The sequence below is a fragment of the Arvicanthis niloticus genome, chromosome 1, assembly GCF_011762505.2.
Source record: "Arvicanthis niloticus isolate mArvNil1 chromosome 1, mArvNil1.pat.X, whole genome shotgun sequence".
Taxonomy (NCBI): Eukaryota; Metazoa; Chordata; class Mammalia; order Rodentia; family Muridae; genus Arvicanthis; species Arvicanthis niloticus.
Genome location: NC_047658.1, coordinates 82,373,076 through 82,396,793, shown reverse-complemented (window position 1 = coordinate 82,396,793; position 23,718 = coordinate 82,373,076). Strand labels below are relative to the sequence as shown.

The 23,718-nt window shown below is 43.2% G+C and overlaps 1 protein-coding gene across 3 annotated transcripts in view; it reads right to left on the bottom strand.

Annotated features, from left to right (window-relative positions):
* Nucleotides 1-23,718, bottom strand: part of Insc (INSC spindle orientation adaptor protein) — a 110,725-nt gene that overhangs the window by 69,237 nt on the left and 17,770 nt on the right. For all 3 annotated transcript variants that reach the window (XM_076941292.1, XM_034513373.2, XM_034514006.2), the window contains exon 2: nt 14,303-14,403. In XM_076941292.1, coding sequence (XP_076797407.1) covers nt 14,303-14,403 — 101 coding nt within the window. The remainder of the gene's footprint in view (nt 1-14,302; nt 14,404-23,718) is intronic.

The following is a 23,718-nucleotide window of genomic DNA, read 5'->3' as shown; positions in this document are numbered from 1 at the left end:
GACTGAGAGCAATTTCTAACACATTGCAAAGACACAATCGTCCTGTAGTCTACAGTATTCTCTCAAGAAATAGGAGACTTGGAGGGTAATTAACCTTTTTCTTTTCTTCTTTGAAACCTAACATAGTTTCAAGCAAAGCACTTTCTAAGAGAAACTACTTATTGAATATTATGATATTAACAAATATCAATCAACTTGACAGGATGCAGACTCTCATAAGAAAAAAAAATCTGGGTTTGTCTGTGAGGTATTTTCTAGAATAGCTTAAGTGAGAGGGAAGAGTTACCCTAACTGAGGGCAGCACCACTCTAGGAACTGGAGTCCCAGCATCAATAAAAAGGCAAAGGTGAGCTGACTATCAACAATTCTCTTTCTGTTTCCTGACTCCAGACATAGTGTGACCCAGCCTCACACTGCAGCAAATGTCACATGACCAGCTGTCTCCAACTCTGCTGCCATGGCTTCCAGACTATGGTGTGTATCCTCTAACTGTTAGCTAATGGAACTTATCCTTTTCTCAGTTGCTCTTGTCCGGCACTTTATCACAACTAGAAATGTGGCCTGCATTTACAAACACCTTCTGCATACCCAGCACATGCGATCCCTGACCTGTGCTCATAGAAACCTTATCCTCACTCAGAGAGGCTCCTACAGTGTGCTGATGATGGGGCTAAAAGTTGGGTCCAGGCCATGAGGCTCACTATTCTGTTTTGGGATGCCAAGGGACATGAATCAGACAACTGTTTCTGGCATAATGAGCTAGCATGCACCTTTGACAGTCATTTCCTCTCTAAAATGAGTCCTCCTTTGTTAACTCTGACGTCCTAGGTGCCTTTAGCTTGAGAGACGTTATTAATACTCCCTGACTTTTCATTAATTCCTTCATGAAATTATCTTTGACATGGATTGATTGATTGACTGATTGATTGATTGCATGTGTGAGTACTCACATGCACAAATGTGAAACTCAGAAGACAACTCCCAGAAGCTGATTTTCTCTTTCTACCATGTGAGTCCCAGGGATCAAACTCTGGTCGTTAAGCTTGGCAGCAAGCACCTTTACCCACTGAACCAGCCCATGGCTTACCTTATAACCTCTGTGAAAGTATGTGTGTGTTGGTTCACACACAGTATGTGTCTGAGAGTCAGCAGGAGAGAGACCAGACTAAGAGGCCCTGCCTATGCCACCCACCCACTTCCCATCTTAATGGCTACGTCATGTGACACTTCTGCTCTGGGCCTCAGTCCCTCACCTTCTTCCCGATTTCCAATTCCTGTCCCCAAGTCCTTCCAATCTCAGTCCTGACCTCTTGCCTACACCTTCTCCTCACAGGCTGGACTTGTCTCCTCTGAAGGAGCCTTCTGGATGACTTCATGTCTCATATGCCCCACATGTCTGCCTGCATGCTATTTCATAGGACGCACTGTCTGTCACTCACTGGTCTCAGCTGTTTAAATCCTTGTAAACAATCTATCTACTAGATCCCAGATCCTTACACCGTGAGTCACCATCTCATAAGGGATTACATCACAAAAGGGTTCCCAAATGTATGACGAACAAAAATTAACTCCAAATCAAAAGTGCAGTGATTCTGAGGTATGCCTCAGACATTCTCAGACAGCACTGGCTCCTGTTATACCATGGGACTGTACTTCAGAGTTGGTTCTGAACACAACGAGGCGCACTTTGAACTGTGGGTGTCGTTACACCACCCAACTGCAGAACAGTGCCTGAGACACCTCAGCTCAGACATGAGACTTCTATTAGAATTAGATAATTGCAGTGCCTCTACCGCGCACACAGTATTCTGCTCTTGGGAAGACTTGACAGTTCAACTGTAGAAAACAAAGACTCTTAATAGTTTCCTATCATCATCCTCTACATGTAAATATAAAATTAGCATATCCTTGAATTGTATTAGAATGCTTGACTTTAAAATTGCTACTCCAGTTGCTAATTTGAGCTTCATAAAAAAATCATTAATTTTGGCTTGGGATTAGGATGGAATTATCTAACCGTTTCTGAAATGGCACATGCATACTTCTGATATTTTGTACTGCGTATTTACATGAACAACATCTTCAGTATTGACAATGATAAAATTATTTAATTATAAAATCAAAATACTAATCAACTCTAAAAACAGAAGTTGCCCTATGTTCTGCAAGGTCAGACACTCAGCTAAGATTTAATTTTTATGCAAAAAGAGACAGCATATCCAATCTCCTTCCCATACAGATATATCTTTCTACTTGATCAAATTGTATGTATACAAAGAGTTGCTGTGAGATAAATTTATTCCTGATTATATAAACTAATAAATGTTTAATTGTTTATATGCCTAGTTTATAGGCCTATATACTGGGGGGGTCAAGTAAACATTTCTTTGGGTAAAATGGGGTCATGGTAGATAAATATTCAGAAATTCTGCTATACCCTGAGCAGATCCAGCCTGTGTATGCTCACCCCAGCTGGTGCACCTAGCACACCGAAGCTGTTCACTGTATATATGAACTAAGCTTAAGTATCTTATGAATGAGAATGGCAAACCCTTGTAGCTGTCAGTCTACATGCATGTTTCATAGCATTATGAGAATCCAGGGAGGAAACAAAAGGCCATAGTGATCTAGTAGCATGTATTGAGGCAGGCTGTGTGCCAGTGAAGATATGGTACTCCTCATTATCATCACATCAGGTCCTCCCCCATGACCATGGAAGGGGTTCTCTAAGGATTTCTTACAGATTTGGAAACTGAAGCTTAGTGAAGCTGAGTAGCCCATCACCCAGATCAGAAGTTGCAATGTTAGGTGCTGAATCCAACACTTCAGATTCTAGAGCCCTGTTCTTAAATTAAAGGACCTTATGAATGGCTGTCCCCTGTTCCAATGAAGAACAGGGTAGGGTCCTCAAGTAAAAACCTCAAACGCATCTACACACAGAGGAGCTCAGGTTCAGCTGTCCCTGTGCTTAAGCTCCACCTTCAGGACAGCACCACGGAGCTCCACATGAACAGTAATCAGAGATGAGCTACTCTTCCCTGCTCTTTTTACTTCCCTGCCTCAAGTAAGGTTTTCTTTTACCAACATGGCCCGTATAGGAGTCCTTACAGATCTAGCATGCCAATGGCCATCCTAAGACCACGGTGTCATTCTATGAAAGGCAAGAAAGAAAGTAGGTGTCGTCTCTAGAGGCACCAGCCATTCTACCACCTGCCAAGCTTCTGATGATCCCTTACCCTCCACCCAACAAACGGATCCCCACTTCATCCACCATGCAAGCCTCAGGCTCTGGCACAAGTTCCCTGCCCCCAGTTATGGGAAGACTTGAAGAGCAGAAAAGTCTTCCTTTGAGTTGTACAGCTGGCTCTGTCCTCCAATAAGTCCCCAGATACAACTATGAGAAGTTATCCATCCTACGAAGTCCCCTAGCCAGGATGTGTCAGGCCCAAGCCATAGTGAGATATTTTCTCTATACTATTCCTATACAAGCAGAGGCTCCAACCCTGAGCAAGAGAAACTCTCAGCCCTAACAGAGCTCATTAACACTTCAAACAGGTGAGGTAACACCAATAATCAAATCTGGAGATGATCCTAAAGGTAGATCCTAAAGAAGTTTCCAGATGAGGAAACTTCTGCCAGGGGAAAACACATGGTAAGTACACAGTAGAGCTGTCACTCAAACCCAGGCCTTCAGAGCCCAAAGTCTTAGCTTCACTAAACATCAGGCTGTTATCAAAAAGTTGTGAAACAGTAGCCCATGATCATGGAAGATGGAGCCTGACCTCACCTGGGAATATTTACACAAAGGAAATAGCATTTACCCTGTTCTCAGAGTTGGCAGGTTTCTATGCAGGGGGGGGGACACGGTGTTCAAAGGCCAAGGGGACCAAATTAGTAACACAGCAGGAGCTGCACTGACCGACACAGGAGATCTGTGACATGGCAAGGAAGGGGTCTGAAGGGACAGACTGGCTCCTGATCAAAGACCTTGAATGCAGTAAGTTTAGGAATTTGATTTAGCCCACATTTGGAGCCACTGATGTCGTTTTCAGGCAGAGGAGTGACATGTGGTGAGATGAGTCAGGAGGAGGAGGAGAAGAAAAGTGGGGTTAAATACCAGTCAGGAGGCTGCCTGAGAGAAGGTGCTGATAGAAGAGAGAAAACAGAGCCTGAACAACAGTGCCTGGGGATAGACAAAAGCAGCTGACCCAGGAGGGAAGTGAGGGCAAAGGTCAAAATTGATCCCTGGATGTTGGGTCCCAGCAGCTGAAGCTCTGCTGCTTGAGACAGGAAACACAGCCAAGCAAGAGCTGGTTTTCATTTTGTTTGGTTGCAGTGTGAGGAGGTACCATAATAAGTAGAGGTCACGGGCCGCTGCAGAGTGGGGTAAGCAAGCCCTGCAGAGATATATATCTGAGAGTCCTCAAAGTCTTCCAGGGAAGAGACCAGGCAAGGTAACACATCCCCTCCCCAAAATGTAGCCCCAACTCCAACTCATCCATGCCCAGTCTTGGTCACTCTGCCACCACAGAATGTGCTGCTCTCCTCAATTTCAGAATCTAAGGACTGTGGCTCATTACAATTTGGACTATGTTAGCACTAAACATCCCATAATTGCATAGCTTGTCTGACGCTCTGTCATTAGCTCTCTGAATCTCTGTGCCCCACCTCTATTGGATTTGCTGACTGACCCCAACATAAAATGTCTAGTTAATCAGGGCAGCTCTGGCTCTGTGGTGGGGGCTCCTGCTGCCCTTGCCCACCCTAACTGCTTGTGGTTCAACTGTCCTCAGCCATGAACTTTAAGCTGCCGTCTCTCTATGCATGAAATCTGTCCTTTGCGAGTACAGACAACTGATCCTATTACTCACACAGAGGAGAATTGAAAATTGAGGTCAAGACAGAGGGCCTGGCAATGAGTCACTTTCTTCATGGTGGAAAATCACCAGTCAGGAGAAGCCTGTAGGGGTCTCTGCTCGAAGAGTCAGAGGAGCCGAGCTGGGACTGGGGCTCAGTTTTTGCCATATCCATGATGAACAGGAACCTGGACCTGATGCTATAAAGGTCATTCCTGTGGCTGGGAGCAGGTGAGGGGTCCTCCCAGGGCTGGGATTCCTAGGGGTTCTGCTATGTCCCTGGAGATATCCTGTTTCCCCTGTTGTTGCTCTATACCTCAGACAGAGGCTTTCCTAGACATCTAGAATGAGGTGATTAAGCCTCCAAATCTGGGTCTTCTGGAGTCTCGCAGACTGCAAACACAACTCCAGATGCAACCACAATCTTCCCCACACACCAGACTCCCAGCCAGATGATGCTGTTTAGGCTGGAATTATGCAGGGTGGGGTTGAAGGAAGTTATAGAACTTATCTTAAGGAACTCCAGAACCAAGCAATTCATGCCTAACACATTTCTCCAGAACTTCTCTAGGCCAGAGGGAATAGATTGCCCACGCACAAGTGAAGGATTGCCAATTACAGAGCACCTTTTATTATATCAGCTTCAAGGTAGTTTGGAGATAGAATTGGCCATTCTACCCTACAGATGTAGAAAGGGGATTTAGGGGCATTGTATAATTTGTCTAAGACCCCCCCCCCCAACTGTTTTAATAAACATCTTGGTCACTGTGCTAAGTGTTTGCCCCGATCTCAATCACTCACTGTAATCCTCAAAGCAGGCCTTTGAAACTACCATTGCTGACACTGATTTGGCCAATGTCACACAGAAAAATGGGAACAAATCTCAGAAACCGTGAGGCCAGAGTCTTGATCTTCTCTATTATGCTGTACCCTTGGGTGGGGTCCAGCAATTCAGCTGATGGTTCAACCCCTAGGACCCAAGGTCAGCTCCTTCCACTACTCAGAACTGTTCTTATATTGCATAGTGATGCCTTTGTAAAGCCTGGGACCATCTACAGCCCATGGTGTGCTAATTACTTCTCAAATCCTTCATTCAGTTCTTCCTGAGAAGCAATAGGATGTGTTAGACATCAGGGCTGGCTTACCCCATTATACTTTATCTCTGAGGATTCTGCAGCAGAGCAGGGAATCTTGGGGATTACATCAACAGTAGTACCAAGAAAATCACTCCATCAGAATTCTGAGAGCCTTGGGGTCTTCGACCTCTTCACTGTCTTCACCCCCATCTTGGATTTCTCCCTTCATTCTTTGAAGTCCAGCACTGGGGAAAAGTCTCTAGGGCTTATCCTTTCCATACCAAAGGGAATGCTATTCCCATCTTGACAGACCTGTACCCAGCCTCCAGCTACTAATACCAGTTCCTCATTCCTAGCTTATCCTTCTGGTCCTGTGTATAGTGTGTTTCAAAATTCTGGCGTCAATAGTTAGAGTCAACGCTTACACCTATTTTCTACTTGGCTCATTTTAATTTCTTCATATTTCAAGTGGAATTTTCAATTCAAAGCCTTCCAAGTCTAGAATTTGGATTCCCCCCTCTCTCTTTCCTACTTACTGTGAAAAAAAAAGTGGGCTCTCTGTAAATAAATGGTTTTCTACATAAAAAGCATTAAGAAATAGTGTGTGAAATTTACCATGCACACTGGTTGGATGTTCTAGGATTCTGAAGAGGAGATACCTGTGATGGTTTAAATGAAAATGCCACCCCCATTAGGCTCAGGTGTTAGAATATTATCTCAAGTAGGTGGCTGTTTGTGGAGGCTTAAAATGTATAGCTTGTTGGAGGAGATATGTTGCTGGAGGCAGAATTTAAGGTTTCAAAGCTCTGAACAATTCCCAGATCACTCTCTTTTCATACTGCTTGAGGTTCAAGATGTGTGAAGGGTCAGCTCTCAGCTTTCAACTCCAGTTCTAGGCACCATGTCTGTGACATGCTGCCATACTGACGTGCTGTCTCTGGTACAATGGGCCCTATCCATCTGATGGAATCATAAGCCCAATAAACCCTTGCTTTTATAAGTTGCCTTGGCTACACTGTTTTATTACAGCAACAGAAAAGTAACTAAGACAATACCAGAGTATGAGTTCCATGAAAATGGACTCTTTAATTATGCAGACATGTTCCTTCCACCCCAAGTGTGTGCTACACACATCATATGGAAGTCAGCAGAGAGTTATGGGAGAAAAGAAAAGGGGTGCTTGACTAGAGCTACTAGATCCCTGTAAGTTTCCTATCCATAGAGCACACTCTCAAGTCAGTGGGATTTGGAAAAAGATAGCTCCAGACAGAAGGAGTATCATGTGCCAAGGAGAGGCATGGGGTCATATAACGCAGAGATGATGAGTTGCCAAGTGTAACCAGAGGGTAGAAGTGAGTTTGAAAATGACTGGGTAGAATTCAGAAGCCTGCTGGAATGCTTTTGCCTGTGTCTTTATCAGTGTTATACTCCAACAAATCAGGGCAAACCATTCTTCCTTAGCATGCATTCAGTCATACCAAGGAGTTCCATACAACTAAACAGAGCCCACCCTCAGAGGCTGAAAGAATTACAAAACTAGTATACTCTACAGTTTCACCCCAGCTACAAGGCAGATGCTAAACACCACTGAACATCTCATAGGGGAGACTGAACAGGCTTCCTGCTAGTCAATGAACTACATTCCCAATTTGTGGCACTAAAGATCATTTTGTTCAAAAAGGGACAAACTCATTCAAAACTCAGCACTATACTCTCAGAACATTAAATCTAGAAAAGCCTCTAGGGAGTTTGCACCATCTCCCATTCCTTGAATGAAAAAACTGAACCTTGGAGGAGAAGGTTTGCCCAAGGACAAACAGCAAGTTGGTGGTAGGCTTGACTCTGGCTCCCAAGCCATGCTCCCTGATGTGCTGTGCTCTCCCATAGGAGATTTGATGAGCAAATTATAGACTTTCTCTTTTCCAATGAACTTAAAAACAAGGGCTAAAACTATTTCTGAATTATTCTTCTTTAGATGAAAACAAAAAAGGGTCTCTCTCAACTCTGATTCTTTCAACCAATTAAACCTCTGGCTACCATTCTGGGGTCTCAAGATAAATAGCTTATCCTTTCCCTCCAAACAGCATTTTCTCTGAAAAAAGAAAAAGAGGAGGAAAGGAGGGAAAGAGGGAAGAATATGGGGAGGGAGGGAGAAAAGGAGAGAAGAAAGAAAGGAAAGAGTGTAGGAGGGAAGAAGACGAAGCATGCTGAAGGCCGAAGAAAACTCCAAGGGAAAAGAACCAAGTCCCATTGCTAAGCTATGCATGATTTAATTCCTCTTATGTGAAGCTCCCTAGAGAAAGATTTATTCATTCATTAAACATCTGTGGGGATTTGGGATGGGGGACATACACACAGAGTCTGGTTGTGTATACCCACATATGTGAGTGCAGATGCTGTCCAAGATTCGGTGACTTTATCACTCTTCACCTTATTGCCCTGAGACAGGGGAATGACCTGAACTAGAAGTTGCTGTTTGGATATCTGAACAGCCCATGTTCATGTCTCCCCACCCCCTGACACACATCCCAATGCTGGGGTTATAGGCACTATGTGGCTCTACCTGGAATTTTATGTGGGTGATGAGGGTTCCACCTAAGGTCCTCATGCTTGCAGAGCAAGCACTCATACCCACTTAGCCATCTCCTCAGGCCACTAAACAGTTGATAAACACTTATTCATCCAACAGCCACTTACTGAGCTCCTATAGTATACATTGTAATCATAGGCAGAAGAAGCAATATAATATACCCATTTAGTCCTGGGTGCTGAAGACATTCACGATTGGATAAGGTGTCATGTCCCCCATCAAGTAAACTCTTAATCTTACTTGAGCGAAGGAACAAAAAGAATGAAATTATTTCTCTATAACAGATCCCTGCCATAGACAATTGCTGGAGGCAGGGTGGGGAAATGAGCTTATGAAATATAAACCAGGGAAGAATTGAGTCCTCCAAAGTGGCAAGGCACCTGAAGACGAACCAGCTCTGAGCTCAGTTTCCAAGGCTGGCATTGGAAGGATAAGCTTAGACAGAAGTTGAAGCAACAACATCCAATGCCTCTGTAGCCCCAGTTCCCAGAAGCATACAGGAATTTATATTCAACCTCATCTTAAAAATAACTACTGAATCACTCCTGTCTGCCTTTTCAAGGTCACACACCATGTTGTTGTGGATTTCTCATGGGAAACGGGAGAAGGGAGGGAACTTAATGCTAGCTTTGATTGGTCTGCCTTTTGGCTTAAACAACAGAAAAACATACAATTATCCCATTGACAATTACAGTCTTCACTCTTCACCACAGTCACAGAAAATGACCCTCAACAGCAGAACAGCAGCCACAGAGCAGGGTGCACACATGTAAGCCATTACTGACTCAGAGACAGGCTGACCTACAGTGGCCCCCACTGGGACTCCATAGTAAGCTGGACAATCAGGGACCATTCATTACCAGCTACAGAGAACCCCGAGCCTTGATCATCTCAGACTTCTGGTTAAACAGAATTCTCAAGACAAAGAGATGCATGCTCAGTGAAAGATCCCAAGAGCTGCAAATAAAACTCAATCAGACTAAAGGGAAGTCACTGGATAGGGTATGAGTTTCTTGCTGGCAGGGACCATGTCCAACAAGATCATTACTAGTCTTCAGCTACATTGTACCATACAAGGTCTGTGATTTACATCCAATAAATATGTGTACAATAATTTCACAGGATGCCAATAAGCACAGGTTTTTTTTGTTTGCATGGTTGAGTATGTGATGTAGCATCCCAAGAAAACTGGAAAAAGAGACTGACTTGAGTCTGACCAGAACTAAGAACATCCTGGTTCTGCTACTCAGCAGCTCTGGCATCCTCTCAAGCCTCAGTTTCCCCATGGGGTGCAGACTTATCAGTGTTCCTACCCTTCTTCTTTACAGCAAGATTTGTTACTGAGCTGTCGGAAGCATCACATTCGGATGTCTTTAGCTGTGAAACCATCTGAGCATGACCTCAGAGCCTCTCCTATAACTGCCTTTATTCAGAAAGAAACTGTAGACAAAATGTATTTCACAGAATGGGATGGTTACTACTGCTTGCCAGATTGTCTTGTCCTAGAGCAGTGGTCCTCAACCTTCCTCATGAAGCAACATTCAGTTCCTCATACTGTGGTGACCACCAGCAATTGCATTGTTTTACTGCTACTTCATAACTCTAATTTTGCTGCTGTTATGAACCTGATATGCAGGGTATCCGATATGCAACCCCCAAATGGGTTTCAACCCACAGGTTAAGAACCACTGTTCTAGAGTGTCCTAGGAGACCAACTTCTGCCCATGGCTGTGGGCAAATTTCTAGATGGGATTGGTTGATCTAGGAAGACACACCAAAAACATAAGCAGCAGCATCCTGTGGGTTTGAAGGAAACAGAGAAAGCAAGCTGAGTATCATCATTTATCTTACTTGTTCTCAACCTGTGGGTCATGGCCCCTGAGGGGCAAAACTACCTTTCCACAGGGGTTAAAAAAAAAACATTGAAAATACAGATTTACATTATAATTAATAACAGTAGCAAAATTACAGTTATGAAGAAGTAATGGAAATAATATTATGTTTGGGAGGGTCACCACAACATGAGGAACTGTATTAAAGGGTCTCAGAGTTAGGAATGTTGAGGGCCACTGCTTTAGTCCTATCTGCTTCCTGATTATGGACACAATATGATCAGCCACTTCACTTTCCTGCTAACATGCCTTCCTCTTCATGGTCAGCATCCTCAAACTGTGAGCCAAAATAAACCCTTTCTTCTTTAAGCTGTTTTGTTGTTGTTCTTGTTGTTGTTGGTTGGTTGGTTTTGTCACAGTAATGAGGAAGTAACTGATGCATAGAGCTTATCTGAGCAAAGCATGGCTCTCTCACAGGGCAGCACTATAAAACAGAAAAGGTCACACAGCTGTACTGAGGCAGCATGGGCAGTGAGCTCTTATACACTGAACACATGGGAGACGGAAAATCCCCCTGGCTGGTCAGAATGGAAAGACTCCAAGCAGGGAGTGACTGGTGGCTTCTGATGCACAACATCCTTAGTTTCATTTCACTGTTTCCCCTGAACTTCACTTTGGTGTGAAGCAGAAGAGCAGTCCCAGCCTACTAGCTTCTGTATTACTCTCCAGTGACAGAGCAAGGTGGAACCTAAAGTCCCACTTGGACCTATGAACTACTCTAATTCCAAAGCTCCCTGTGAGGTCAGATGAGCTGCCACCATAGAGCCACCATTGAGATCCAGTTTAAGCACTCTCCCTAGCACAAACATTGACCTCCATGGGGCCTCCCAGCATCTATCCTGGACTTTGAACACCACCTCAAAGGCCGCTTCATAGAGATGATTGCATAGGTCACCGTGAAAGCTCCATGAGCAGCAATGTACCATAGAAAGTGCTGTGTATGTGAACCAATGAGGTGATGGCCAGCCCTTTTTCTAGATGTGAGGACCATAGTGCAGTTCACCCCTAAAGAGGCCTCTGCAGCATGTAACATTAGTCTCTGCTCCTGTCTGCTAGCAGTATAGTATCCAACTGAACAAACTAAGCACTTCTAATATCCTGTAAGAGTGAACTAGCTTTCTCTGTGAGCAAAGCCCAAAAGTACAGCCCAGAACAGACATGATGGGTTTCCAGGCCCAGTGTTTTGTTTTGTTTTGTATTGTTTTGACTCTCGCAGTATTTTCTTTTTTTTTTTTTTTTATTTTCTTTTTCATTTTTTTGTGTGTTTTTATTTCAAGATAGAGTTTCTCTGTGTAGCCCTGGCTGTCCTGAAACAAGCTCTGTAGATCAGGCTGGCCTCAAACCCAGAGATACACCTGCCTCTGCCTCCCAAGTACTGAGATGAAAAGCATGTGTCACCATGCTCAGTTATCAGCCAGTATGTTCAATTAGCTTTGCAATGCAAGGTTAGGAATATGCAGAAGGAAACACGCCTCCCTGTCTCTTGGACTGACTTATTGCCCCATCAGAAATACAGCGCTGTAACCTCTTGCACAGGACATAGCTTTATACCCAGTCTGAATGCCTGGAGTTTCCAAAGTGCCTGCTGGATAGGGCAAGCTAGATTCCTACATCATGTTCATGCAGTCTAACTTCTGCTTCCCCTTAAAACCTCTGATAGCATTGGAAGCTGGAGAGGGGAAAAGAAAAGTCAGTGTGTAACCAAAGAGACATAAAGGCTACCAAGATCTGACCATATCCTTTATTCGGGGGAGCCCAGTTCTCACCTGAAGAAGCTAACCAATTGAGGAGTTTCCATGTGCTTCTGTGTGTGTGTGTGTGTGTGTGTGTGTGTGTGTGTGTGTGTGTGTGAGAGAGAGAGAGAGAGAGACAGAGAGAGACAGAGAGAGACAGAGACAGAGACAGACACAAAGACAGAGATACAGAGATACACAGAGAATTTATAGTCTCATAAAAAACTACTGATATAAGTATAAATTATTCATAATTCACAGATAAGAAAACTGAAGTTCAGTTATGGCAGAGACCAGAGTCAAGCTGGGTCAGTCTGGCCTCCTCTCTGCTCTTCCAAACACTTCTCCAGCCCTAGGACAGGCTTTGTCTGACCAGCTCAGGACCCCAGTGCCGAAATGCTGGTGTTTCACAGCCCAATTTAATGTGACACAGGGCAGGAATGGGCAGCTCAGGAGCAGGCAGACTGTACCCTCTCTACCAGGACTCTACCAACTGTTTCAGGTTTAAAATTCTGCCACCCACTAATGTGGGAGAGGGTCAGAAGGGAGGATTCCAGAAGACCTCTCTAACAGCATCTATACAGAATGAACCTGGCATTAGCAGACATTTGTTAAATAATAGTCTCTTACATAGCTCTAGATAGTTTGCATATATTAATTTGATTAGCCCTACATAAACCCTGCATGGTATGTACTGTCATCATGTCTGTCTCAAACATGAAAGGACTGGAGGACAAATGGGGCTCCAGAATTGTCACCAGCCACATGGTGAATAAGGAGTCATACCCAGCTGTAAAGCCAGGTAGCCACATATCATAGATGACCATACTTGATCATCTCAGGAAAGTTCCACCACCAGCTATTCCAAACTGAAGCAGCCCCACCTCACACACATACTGACAGCCAGGTCTTACCATGTCTGATTTTCACCATACAAACTACAAACAAAAATATGACCTCTTATTTTCTGCTTCTGGCTGTACAGAAAACTTTAAATTACACTTCTAATGCTGTTCTGTGTCCTAGGGAACATGCAAGAACTGTGTGTCAAATCCCTACACCTCTTCTAATGATGGCTTTAGGAGAGCCAACCGTGTCTTCAGGGATAAGGATTGACTCTGCCCCTCTAGGGAGTTTTAGCAAACAAATCAAACAAGTCATTAATTTTATTTATTTTTTTCTTTTTTGAGACAGTTTCCCTGTGTAGCCTTGGCTGTCCTAGAACTCGCTCTATAGACCAGGTTGGCCTGAACTCAGAGATCCGCCTGCCTCTGCCTCCTAAGGGATCAAAATTGTGCGCCACCACCACCTGATTCATCCTTATTATTTTAAAGAGTCAAATTATCTTCTGTGTACCCACCTATCATCCATCATCTATCTGTTACTATATATATCTGTACAATACACATGCGTACACACACACACACACACACACACACACACATCTATTCAAAAATCAAATGAGCAGCATGGAAATGAATATGAAGTCAGCATCCCTGGAAGTTCTAGTGAAAAGTTCCAGATACAGGAAAAGTGCAATACAAGTGAAACAAAACATGACAAAATAGAACACAACAGGACTCAACAGGATTGTATTTTCTTTAGTCTATCAAAACATCTCGAAAAATCAGAAAAGAAACAGTATTTTAATTATTGCTGGCTGATGGGGATAAAGACAAAACCCCTGTGAGGATGGAGTATATAAAGGACCCAAGGCTAGCCTAACTGTCAGAAGTCTGAAACACCAGGTCACACAGTTCCTCTTGAGATCAGAATCACCAACTGTCCCAGTGCCTGAGACTAAAGAATGTCTAGACACTTGGGGTCTTCATGTCAATCAGGCAGTCACAGAAACAGCCCATCAGGCATAGATCTGGCACCCTGAACTTCCACCCCTGCTCTGGTTCAGACCTCCATGGCCTGCCAAGTCAAACATGCACTGGTAGCTCTGTGTGGACCTTCCAGTGGGTACAGGCACTTCTGGTGGCTCCGCATCTCTCCTCCAGTCTAAATACACTCAAACCTTCTGTCTTTACACACTGTTTAACCAACCCCCTACCTCTGCCCACACCAGTCCATTCAAAGCAACTAGTACCTCCCAAGGACCAGATCTCCTAACAGTTGTCTTCTGGGTACGCTATGCTGCATGACTTACCTCTGCTCTTGCAGAGGAATGGAATCCAGGTGGTGGTCTCCAGGCAGTGCCATCATGTTAAGCCCAATCTGCAGCAATGCCTGTCCACAGCGGTCCGGACCCTGAAAAGACAAACCAGGATGAGTCTGTTAAGAGAGGAGACACAGTGTCTTCACTTCTCAAATCTGGGTTATGAGAAGCCAAAGTAGGTGAGAGAGAAGGTCTACTGGGCCGCCTCTTCTTCTGAGCTGATTCACACTCTGATGTCCTCACACAGGTAAGGCGGGACTTAGATGTGACCTTTTTTCTAAATCCCTGGCTTACTGTAACCCCCTACGATTTTTCCCTTTGTCCTATTGTCAAATATTTACCCTTTTGGTATGTGACTGACATTGGGACACACAAGCCAGCAAATATTGTACAAGACATACACATACTTAAAAAGCAGCCAATGCATTCCACTTTAAATGACGTCATTTCACTTGGACAGCAAGCACAAAGCTCAGGATGTGACCTAAAGCTAAGTTCAGGTCATTGAGTCATGACAGAGTAAATCTTAGGAAAGGTTTTCTTTCTCTAAGCAGAACCACCAGGGGAGAGAGACAGTCTCCTATTAGACCCAGAAGATAACTCACTTCTACTTCAATAAGAGCATTGTAGAGGAGCTAACTGCAGAACAGAGCTGGTGTGCAGAGAAAAAGTGTCTGGATCCCAGATCACGGTCTCTCTGCAGTCAGGTCCACCTTTACACTTCCTGCATCTAAGATCATATCAATTTTTGTCTGTTGAGTCAGTGGACATAAAGGTCTCTGTTCTGCTCAGCCAACAGTGAACCAATGGAAAAAAGTGAATGGTTTAGAGACTTCCAATCCTGGAGCTGAGAGTGCACGTGGCTTTCTTGAACCTCACAGTAACATGTTACATGGTCAGTCTTCCTCCCTCATAAACTAACTGCCCAACTGTTGATCTCCTCTGACATCTCTCCTACATTCTCTTTTCATTTTCTCCCTGTAGAGTGGGCCTCTAATCCAAGCAGAGAATGAATAACTACTGTTTTAATAGCAATACTATTACCCTGGTAGACATATCTTACCAGGCAGGTCCTTGTTGTAGCTCATGGATGAACAATTGTTTAGGAACATTGATGATTTTTTTTCCTCCCTTAGCAGCTTAAACAGCACCATCCAACATTATGAAAGCGAACCAGCAGGAAGGAAATTCCAGCTTAGATCCAACTTGATTTCTCAATGTCTTATAAGCCAAATGGATGGGGACTTCAGCCATAGGGTTTTACAATCTCTTTCCAGTAGGCAACCAAGAGCATTGGCAATTGCCTATAATGTTCTGGGTCGAGGAGGCCCTAGGAGGCCCTAGAACACAGAGAATACAAAGGAAGCACCCAGTTTCCCAGGGTAAAATCTAATTGTGATGAGATGACAGCAGGAGAACATTCTATCTTCTATCTTTATCATGAAGAAAACAGGAAAAAAGTTGAAGAGGGAATTGTGGGGCAGTGGACGGTGTCACCAGGCAGAAGAATTGGTAAGGTAGTAGCAAAGTATAGAACCCCAATAAAACTCATAATTGAGAATGGCAGGTGCTCAGACTAACTTCTAATCAGAGACCATTGACATCCCTCTTAGAAGACCATGACACCCCACTAAGACTATGATAATCAGCTACACAACATAGAACTAAGCCAGAGCACCCATACCCTGGACTCATCGAAACCTTTGACCCCCTATTCCCAAATTCTCAAGGTCCCCGGCAGTGTCTGAGTGCACAGGAGGATGGTAGGCCCTGTTCTCAAGTCCTCTTGGTTCCCAGTGGCATTTGGGTGCCCACAAGTTTGACAACCACAGCCTCAGTTCCAGCACCCACCATTTCTCAGCTGGAGAAACATGGGCTGGGTCCCCTATCCTAGACTGTGCTTCACCTCCTCTGAGCGGCATGTTTTCTCACAAGCCTGATACCCCAAACACAAGGCAAAACACAGACCCACAGGGAATTAAAACCTATGGTAGGTTAGAAGACTGGAAGGAAGATGGTTGACAAGCATCAAGGTTCTTTACAGTGTAAACTGAAGGATTCTGCAAGCCAAGGAAAGAAGGCCATAGAACACTAGAGGAAGCCCTAGATTTGATTCTGTTGAATCTGAGGGACCCCAAGGAAGAACAACAGTTATGAGCAGAAACCTAGAAGCAGATACATGTTTGAGTTTCTCTTACAAGATTCCAGAAATATGGTTTAAAGACCACATTCTGGAAGCCAGTTCTCATCCATTATCTGTGTGTCTTCAGACAGGAGTAGTTTCATTCACAGCTGCACAACAGTGATGTAGGTGGGGCCCACAGGCCAACAACCCTTCATTAGGGTGTTTTCTTGCATCCTGTGTTTTTTCACAGGCTGGGATGTCCCTTGGGGACATATGAAATTCTTATGTATCAATAACCTAGTCAGAAGCTCTATTTTTAGACTTCTTAAACTAGAATAGGGTAGGAATAGGCACAGGATCCTACACAATGACCACCAAACAGTCAGGGGTCTCTGTAGAACCATAGCTTTCACTCATGGGGATGACAAACAGACAAAGGGGACTATCTAGAAGACCAGATGGTAAACACCAGAAATTCAACCTAGATGATGTTTGTGAAGATTCCATAACAATTTTAATAGCTAATATTTATGGAGCATGAACTGCGTTCCAGGTGCCCTTTAAAATGCTTCATATATGATTAACTCATGGTATATTATTATCCTGTTATAGAGGAGAAAAGTGTGTACTGAAGACCACACACTAAAATTCTCATCTGAGACTGGAAGACCGGTGCTGAGCACATGAAGATGATGAGAGCGTGACTCCATTCCCCAGATGTTATGCCCATCTCCAAAGGCCTTCATTCACAGCCCCAGCTAAAGTATCAAGTATGGCTACTACCTTTACTTTTAGTAGTGAGAACTGCTCAGAATGCAGCTCTCACAGAATTTTCACCAATTTCTCCACCTCCTTCTGATGCTTACATATTTCCAGCATCCCACTGCCCTAAGTCCCACCCATCCTCTGAGCAAAGGTTCACAGAGTAAAGAGCAATCCAAAGCTACATTGTCTATCAGAAAACCAAGAACAGGTTCAGAGGGACACTCTACTTCATGAAAGAGAGAGTTTAAACAAAGTGGCTGAGAAATTCAAGCCTTGACTGCTTAATTAGCACATGACTTAGGAAAATCAACACCCTCTATAACAGTGGTTTCCTCAGCTATACCTACTCCAGAAACTCCTTGAGGATTAAATACAAGCAAAGGGCTTGTGTTTGGGCAGGTGAATGAGGGTATATTCTTTTTCTTAGGAAATGGGGCTAAGAAATGTAGATGAGGTGGAAAGAACACATGTAGATGTAAACAGGAAACAGGAATCCTCTGCCCCCACTCCATCGTTGCATGGATTCTGTTTTATCCTTCCAGTCACTGTGTTTTCCTGGGCACTGTGTCTCCCACACCATGAGTGCCTGTTCATGAGGACTTGAAGCCTTGAGTATCTCTGACTTAATTAAACTCAATAGATCAATTTAGGTGGCTTAGTTCTGTTCCAAGTTCCCATTATAGGCAGCCTTTGCTCATCTCCACTTGGCTAAGGTGACTGGTCTCCTACAGGAAGTTGAGACTATTTACAGTAAAGTATTCCACTAGAACCAGCAGCAAAGAGCGTTTCTGCTCTTGTCTAACGGGACAATCTGGGGAGAGCTCACAGCACAGCTGGGATTGTTTAATATAGTAAGTTCTGTACAACTGACCACATGGAAGAGACAGTAAATACTGTGGAAAACACTCAGTTCTGGAAGTAGTGCTAGGAGGCTGCTTGGGGGAGGACTACCAGATATGCTCTGGTGCCTCTTTCTCCCAGACTTCAGAGTGCACAGGCTGCATGTGATGGAACCATCTTGAAAAGACTTGAGAGTGCACAGGCTGCAGGTAATGGAACTATCTTGACAAGACTTCAGAGTGTACAGGCTACAGGGATGGAACCATCTTGACAACCCACTCTTTCTGTCAATCCATCTTTAGAGCTAAAGCATCTCTTAGAGAGTATGGCTTCATTCAGGAAGCAAATAGGACTTTTCTAGTGCCTCCATATCTGTTTGCTACCTGCAGAATGGGAACCTTGTAATATTGTAGGCATTAAGATAACTCAAGGGCAAACATTGTTCCTTTGGTCTTTAACATATGCCCCTTCTTCCTACATTTGAGAAATAACCCTATCATTATGAATTTTCATGAGACAATATATAAACAAAAGACTGGGCATTTGTATCCCGAAGCTTTTACAACAGTAACAAATACCAATCAGCCACTGGAGAAGTTTGGGTAGGGAAGTAGAATGATTAGAATGGAGCTTCAGAGCTGTGGATGGACTCCAGCAAAGGAGAGCAGCACCAGAAGACGATGGAAGTTTCCAGAGAGAGAGCACTAGAATCCTGGAAACATGGGAGAAAAAGAAAGAATAGAGAAAAGCTTTCCAGGTAACAATGACTGTCCTTCAACTTGGGGCCTCAGATCTGGGGTAGTCATTGGAGCTATCCCTGAGTCACTAGCTGGGATGCCAGGCATCCTGCTGCAATCAGATACTTCAAGGACTCTCATTCCCAGGGGAGGTGCAAGAAACCAAGCAAGCTGCCACCTGGCCCTGCCTAACAGACTGAGTCTCATGAAATATAGAAAGCTCTAGCTCCCTGGAGAAAGCCGTGGTGGCTCCTCACAGCTGTCAGGCCACAGGGGCCAAGAAGCAAGCAGGATAGACCTCAGGACTCACAGAAGTCTTACTCCCTCTAACCCTCCGCAGCCCTGTGTGACACAGAACAGCTTCAGCAAAGCACACACAGAATCCCAACCCTCTGCTTGATGAACTGAATCTGTCTACCTTCAAGACTTTGCCTAAGAGGCCACAAAAATTCTATCTACGAAACTCTATCTCAAACTAGTCAGGACAGAGACTGTGGTGACCAGGAACAAACAATTCAGTCTTCCTAGGGGACCTTAAATTACACTCTGAGGATATTAGAACTTAAGGGAATCCAGGGGACCAGCAATAACCATGAAGCGAGGAGCGGGAAAAACACTAATGGCTGCAAGACACGGTTCTAAACACTGTATACTCTCAGTCTTTATAAGAGTTCCCTGAGTTAAGTCATTATGTAATCCCTGTTTTTCAGGTGACAGAAACAGGGAAGAGGCAGAACAGACCTCAGGACTCACAAAACAAGTCTTATCCCCTGTAGGCCTCCACAGCCCTTTCTCATATGCATATGAAGAGACAGGTTCACAGGGAGGAAGATCAAGATAGGTAAAAATCACAGCTATGCTTCAGATATGCACACATGTCCATGTCCCTTAAACTGCTTGTCATCCCCCAGAAAATCCCAATAAGCCTTTGCCTAGGAAAGAGCTGTAGGAAGACCAACTGAGGCCTCAGTGTCTGCAGGAGAAAAATCAATGGAGCTTTGGTGGCCAGTTATAAATCCGATATATCCATGCCTGCTATTATTATTTTTATATTATATTATATTTTTATATTTTTATATTATATTATATTTTTATATTATATTATATTTTTATATTATATTTTTATATTATTATTTGCTATGGTTATCAAGGACAGGGAAGCAGAGTAATGAGAAAAATAAATGCAAGGGTCCCGATTGCATACTGTCCTTTGGTGTAAGACAGATCAGATAAGTTAGCTCGGGATGTGTTTGTATCTCTAGAGAAAGAAAAAACATTGTGTACTTGTTAATTTGATGTTACCTTGACACAAGCTAGTCATCAAAGAAGAGGAAGCCCCAATTGAGAAAATGCTCCATAAGATCCAGCTATAATGCAGTTTCTTAATTAGTGATCAATAGGGGATGCCCCAGCCTGTTGTGGGTGGTATCATCCCTGGGATAGTGGTCCTAGGGTCTATAAAAGAAATCAGGCTGAGCAAGCCACGGGGAGCAAGACAGTGAGCAGCATCCCTCCATGGTCCTGCCTCCAGATCCCTGCCCTCACTGCTTTTGATAATGAACTGTTATATGGAACTGTGGGTAAAATAAATTCCTTCCCAAGTTGGTTTTGGTCATGGTATTTCATCACAGCAAGAGTAATTCTAACTAAGACACATAGAATTAACATCAAGATGTCCTACTGGAACACACGTTTCCCAATGCCTGGTTTATACACCACCCATTCTTTAAATGGCGTTACCCATCCAAGAAAACCACCATGAGGCCTCCATAAAACATCTTGTTTAGAATCAGAAAACCCATGGCTGCCTCTATGGTGTGTCTTGAAATACAGCTTCCCTGGTTCCTGGGCACTGATTACCCAGCTTCCCTGTGCTTTGGAAACTGCACAGGAGCCTAATGTTCCTGGCATTTAAGCTGGAGATTCTTGCCAAAGGTTATAACTGAGGACTGACAGCCTGAGCACTGAGATCTGAGGTGGAATATATCCCTGCAAAGGGGCTTATCTGGGTTTTTGAGCCTCACCTACCAGAGCTCTGTGAATTAAGAATATACATTCAGGGGTTAGACTTTCAAGTTCACTAGTGTGTGACTTTGGACATCATGTTATATTTTTCTATAAGACAGAATACATAATTAGAATAAAATGAGAATTCTGTATATACCAGTGGTGGTAGGGAGATAGATAGAGATAGAGATAGAGATAGAGATAGAGATAGAGATAGAGATAGAGATAGAGATAGAGATAGAGATAGAGATAGAGATAGAGATATCTTTTGGTGAAAGCACATAAATACAGAAAGAAGCCAGAGGCCATTCTGACAACTCAACTCTAAGTATTCAAAGGCCTTTATATCTTCAAACTTTGAATAATTACTTCTTACTTTCTAACTTTCCCTGATATAAATATTATCCAACATCTCAAATGCTGCTTATCTTTGATTTGCAAAGGAGAGAGACCTTCCCTGCTGGGCCCAGATCCCAGGGTGCTAAAATTAACCATCACCATGTTCTAAGCTAATGACTTACTGGTTGTAACTGTCATGAATAGACATAATTCTCAGATAAAGGCCATTAGAGAAAATTGAATAGCTCCAATGTGGTGAAAATTTGGATAAATCTTATTTCATAAATCACATTCAGAGGTCACACTGGGCAAGCTATTTCCCTTACTGAGTCATGCTGAAGACCCAAGTTGAAGGGGTCTACATACTCTTGAGAGGGAAGACATAGGAAGGAGAATTTACAACATCTTATATCTTCATGGATGCATTCTTTTCTTTCTTCTTAGTCCATGAAAGGATGATAGCACAACACCAACAACCAGGATGAGCCAGGCTCCTCTAATTTCTTACTCCCCGCCCTCCCCCAACCCTCTGCACTGGAGTTTTACTATGTGGCCTTGATAGCACAGAACACAGAAGCCACAAAAATTCATGACTGCATCCACTTCAGCCCCTCTGATCTTTGGATTTTTTTTCCATCTGTAAAATCAGACTGGAACCCTTTCTGTGTTGCTAGATTACACAAGAGCATAGTGCCTGTATGACACTTCAGAAGCTAAAAACAATCTTAGAATCTATCCTGACTCCAGAAGCCAAGAGATACTACAAGAGAAGTTTCATGGCATCCCTCCATGTGCCTGATTTCTTACCAAGATGTCAAAGATCTGCTTTCTCCCCCCAAAAGGCTAAAAGGTAGACACTATTAAATGTATTGGAAAGAATCAAAGGAAAATTGAATATAAAGAAAAATTAGTACATGGAAGTTGGCTACTGTTTGAAAATTCAAGTTCCCATCAGGATACATAAAAATCTAATAGCCAATGTGTTAGCACTGGGAGGTAGAGTCTAGGGAGCTAAATAATCATGAGAGTGAAATCTCTGAAAATGGATGAATACTCTTATATAAAAGGCTCACAAAAAAGGGTTTGCTATCCTGATCATTCCATCTTCTGGTACATGGGGACCAGTTTTTTCTCCCCTCTGGAAGACGCAACATTCAGAGATCATCTTAGAAGCCTCTCCAGATACAAAAGGAGTTCTTGATACTGGATTGTCTAACCTTACACTGTGAGACAATACATTTCTGCATATTATAATTTCAGTCTTGTCATTTGGAGATAGTAGCATAGGACAGAAAGCATGCTTTGAATGAGCACAAACACTAAGATATTTCTGTGATTAACATCATTAGCCCTAAAGAAACAACTACCACCCTAGCTCACACCCTGTGTGAAAAAAGGGATGATGGGACATTCAACAGAGAACTAAATCTGAATCAGAACCTTGGCTCAGTCACAATGGTAATGTGTTCTCACCAGCTTATTAGTAAAAAGAAATCATAGACAAGACGTAACCAACTCTGAGGCTTGACTCATTCTGAGTTTATAAACAGAATAAGCCAGAGTATGGGCAAGCACAATCATTCGCAACATGCTATTGACATTGCTTTAATGTGTATAACTAAAGAGTTCTTTAAAGGGACCCTTAAAAAAGAATCCCCTTTTAAGGGAATGTCAGATACACTGTCTGCATCTGCCTACTCAAGTTAACTATATAAACCTCAGACACGAAGGCCAGAGCTCTGTAGAATGCTGCATTAACAAGATATATCACTATTTCTAGCACACCACATATCACAGCAACACTTGTGCAGTGCCTACAGTGGAGTAAGAGCTCAATCAGCATGAGGGTGGCCTTGAACAACCCGATCCATTCTGAGACTCTGGATCTGTCCCCAAGAAGTCCATCTCTGCTCTCACACATCTATGCATAACAACAGCGAATATTGCTCCAGCCATGCAATTCTAGGATGAATTTTGTCATACTCTAACCAATGGTAGCTTGTCGTAGTTCAACTGGAGCCATCTTTACTTTTTATGAAGCAGTGGGGTGTCTTTCACTTTATTATATCAAATGCAATGAATTGTTATATCTGGCACATAACTATCTGCCAAGAAGGTTTCTAAGTGTTTTGAATAAATAAACACATTTATACCCCAAACATCTTAAACAGTCAGTGCCACTGCTATCCCTACTTCTGAGAGGTAGAAAGGAAAAAAGAACTCCCTTAATTTGGTAGCTTACGTGTTTAAAAAGCTGAGTGGGGATAAAAACATCACCTTCTCTGCCAGTCCTCCACAGTATGTCACCATTTTTCAGCAGCTAATTTTTAGTTAGCAACAGAGCCCATTTACCTATCATTCTTTTTCTCTTTTTCTTACTTTCTATTTGTTTATTTTAGAACCCCCTTCTTACACAGAAAACTAGCATTGTTTTTAACTCTAGTAAAATGACAGATCAGATAGTCGAAATAGTTCTCCATGAAAACTGATTTAAGTATTGATATATTTATAGGCAGCAGTTACTACTCTTGTTTCTGTGACAAAATGCCGACAAAGCAACTTAAAGAATTAAAATGTTGATCTTGGCTCATGTA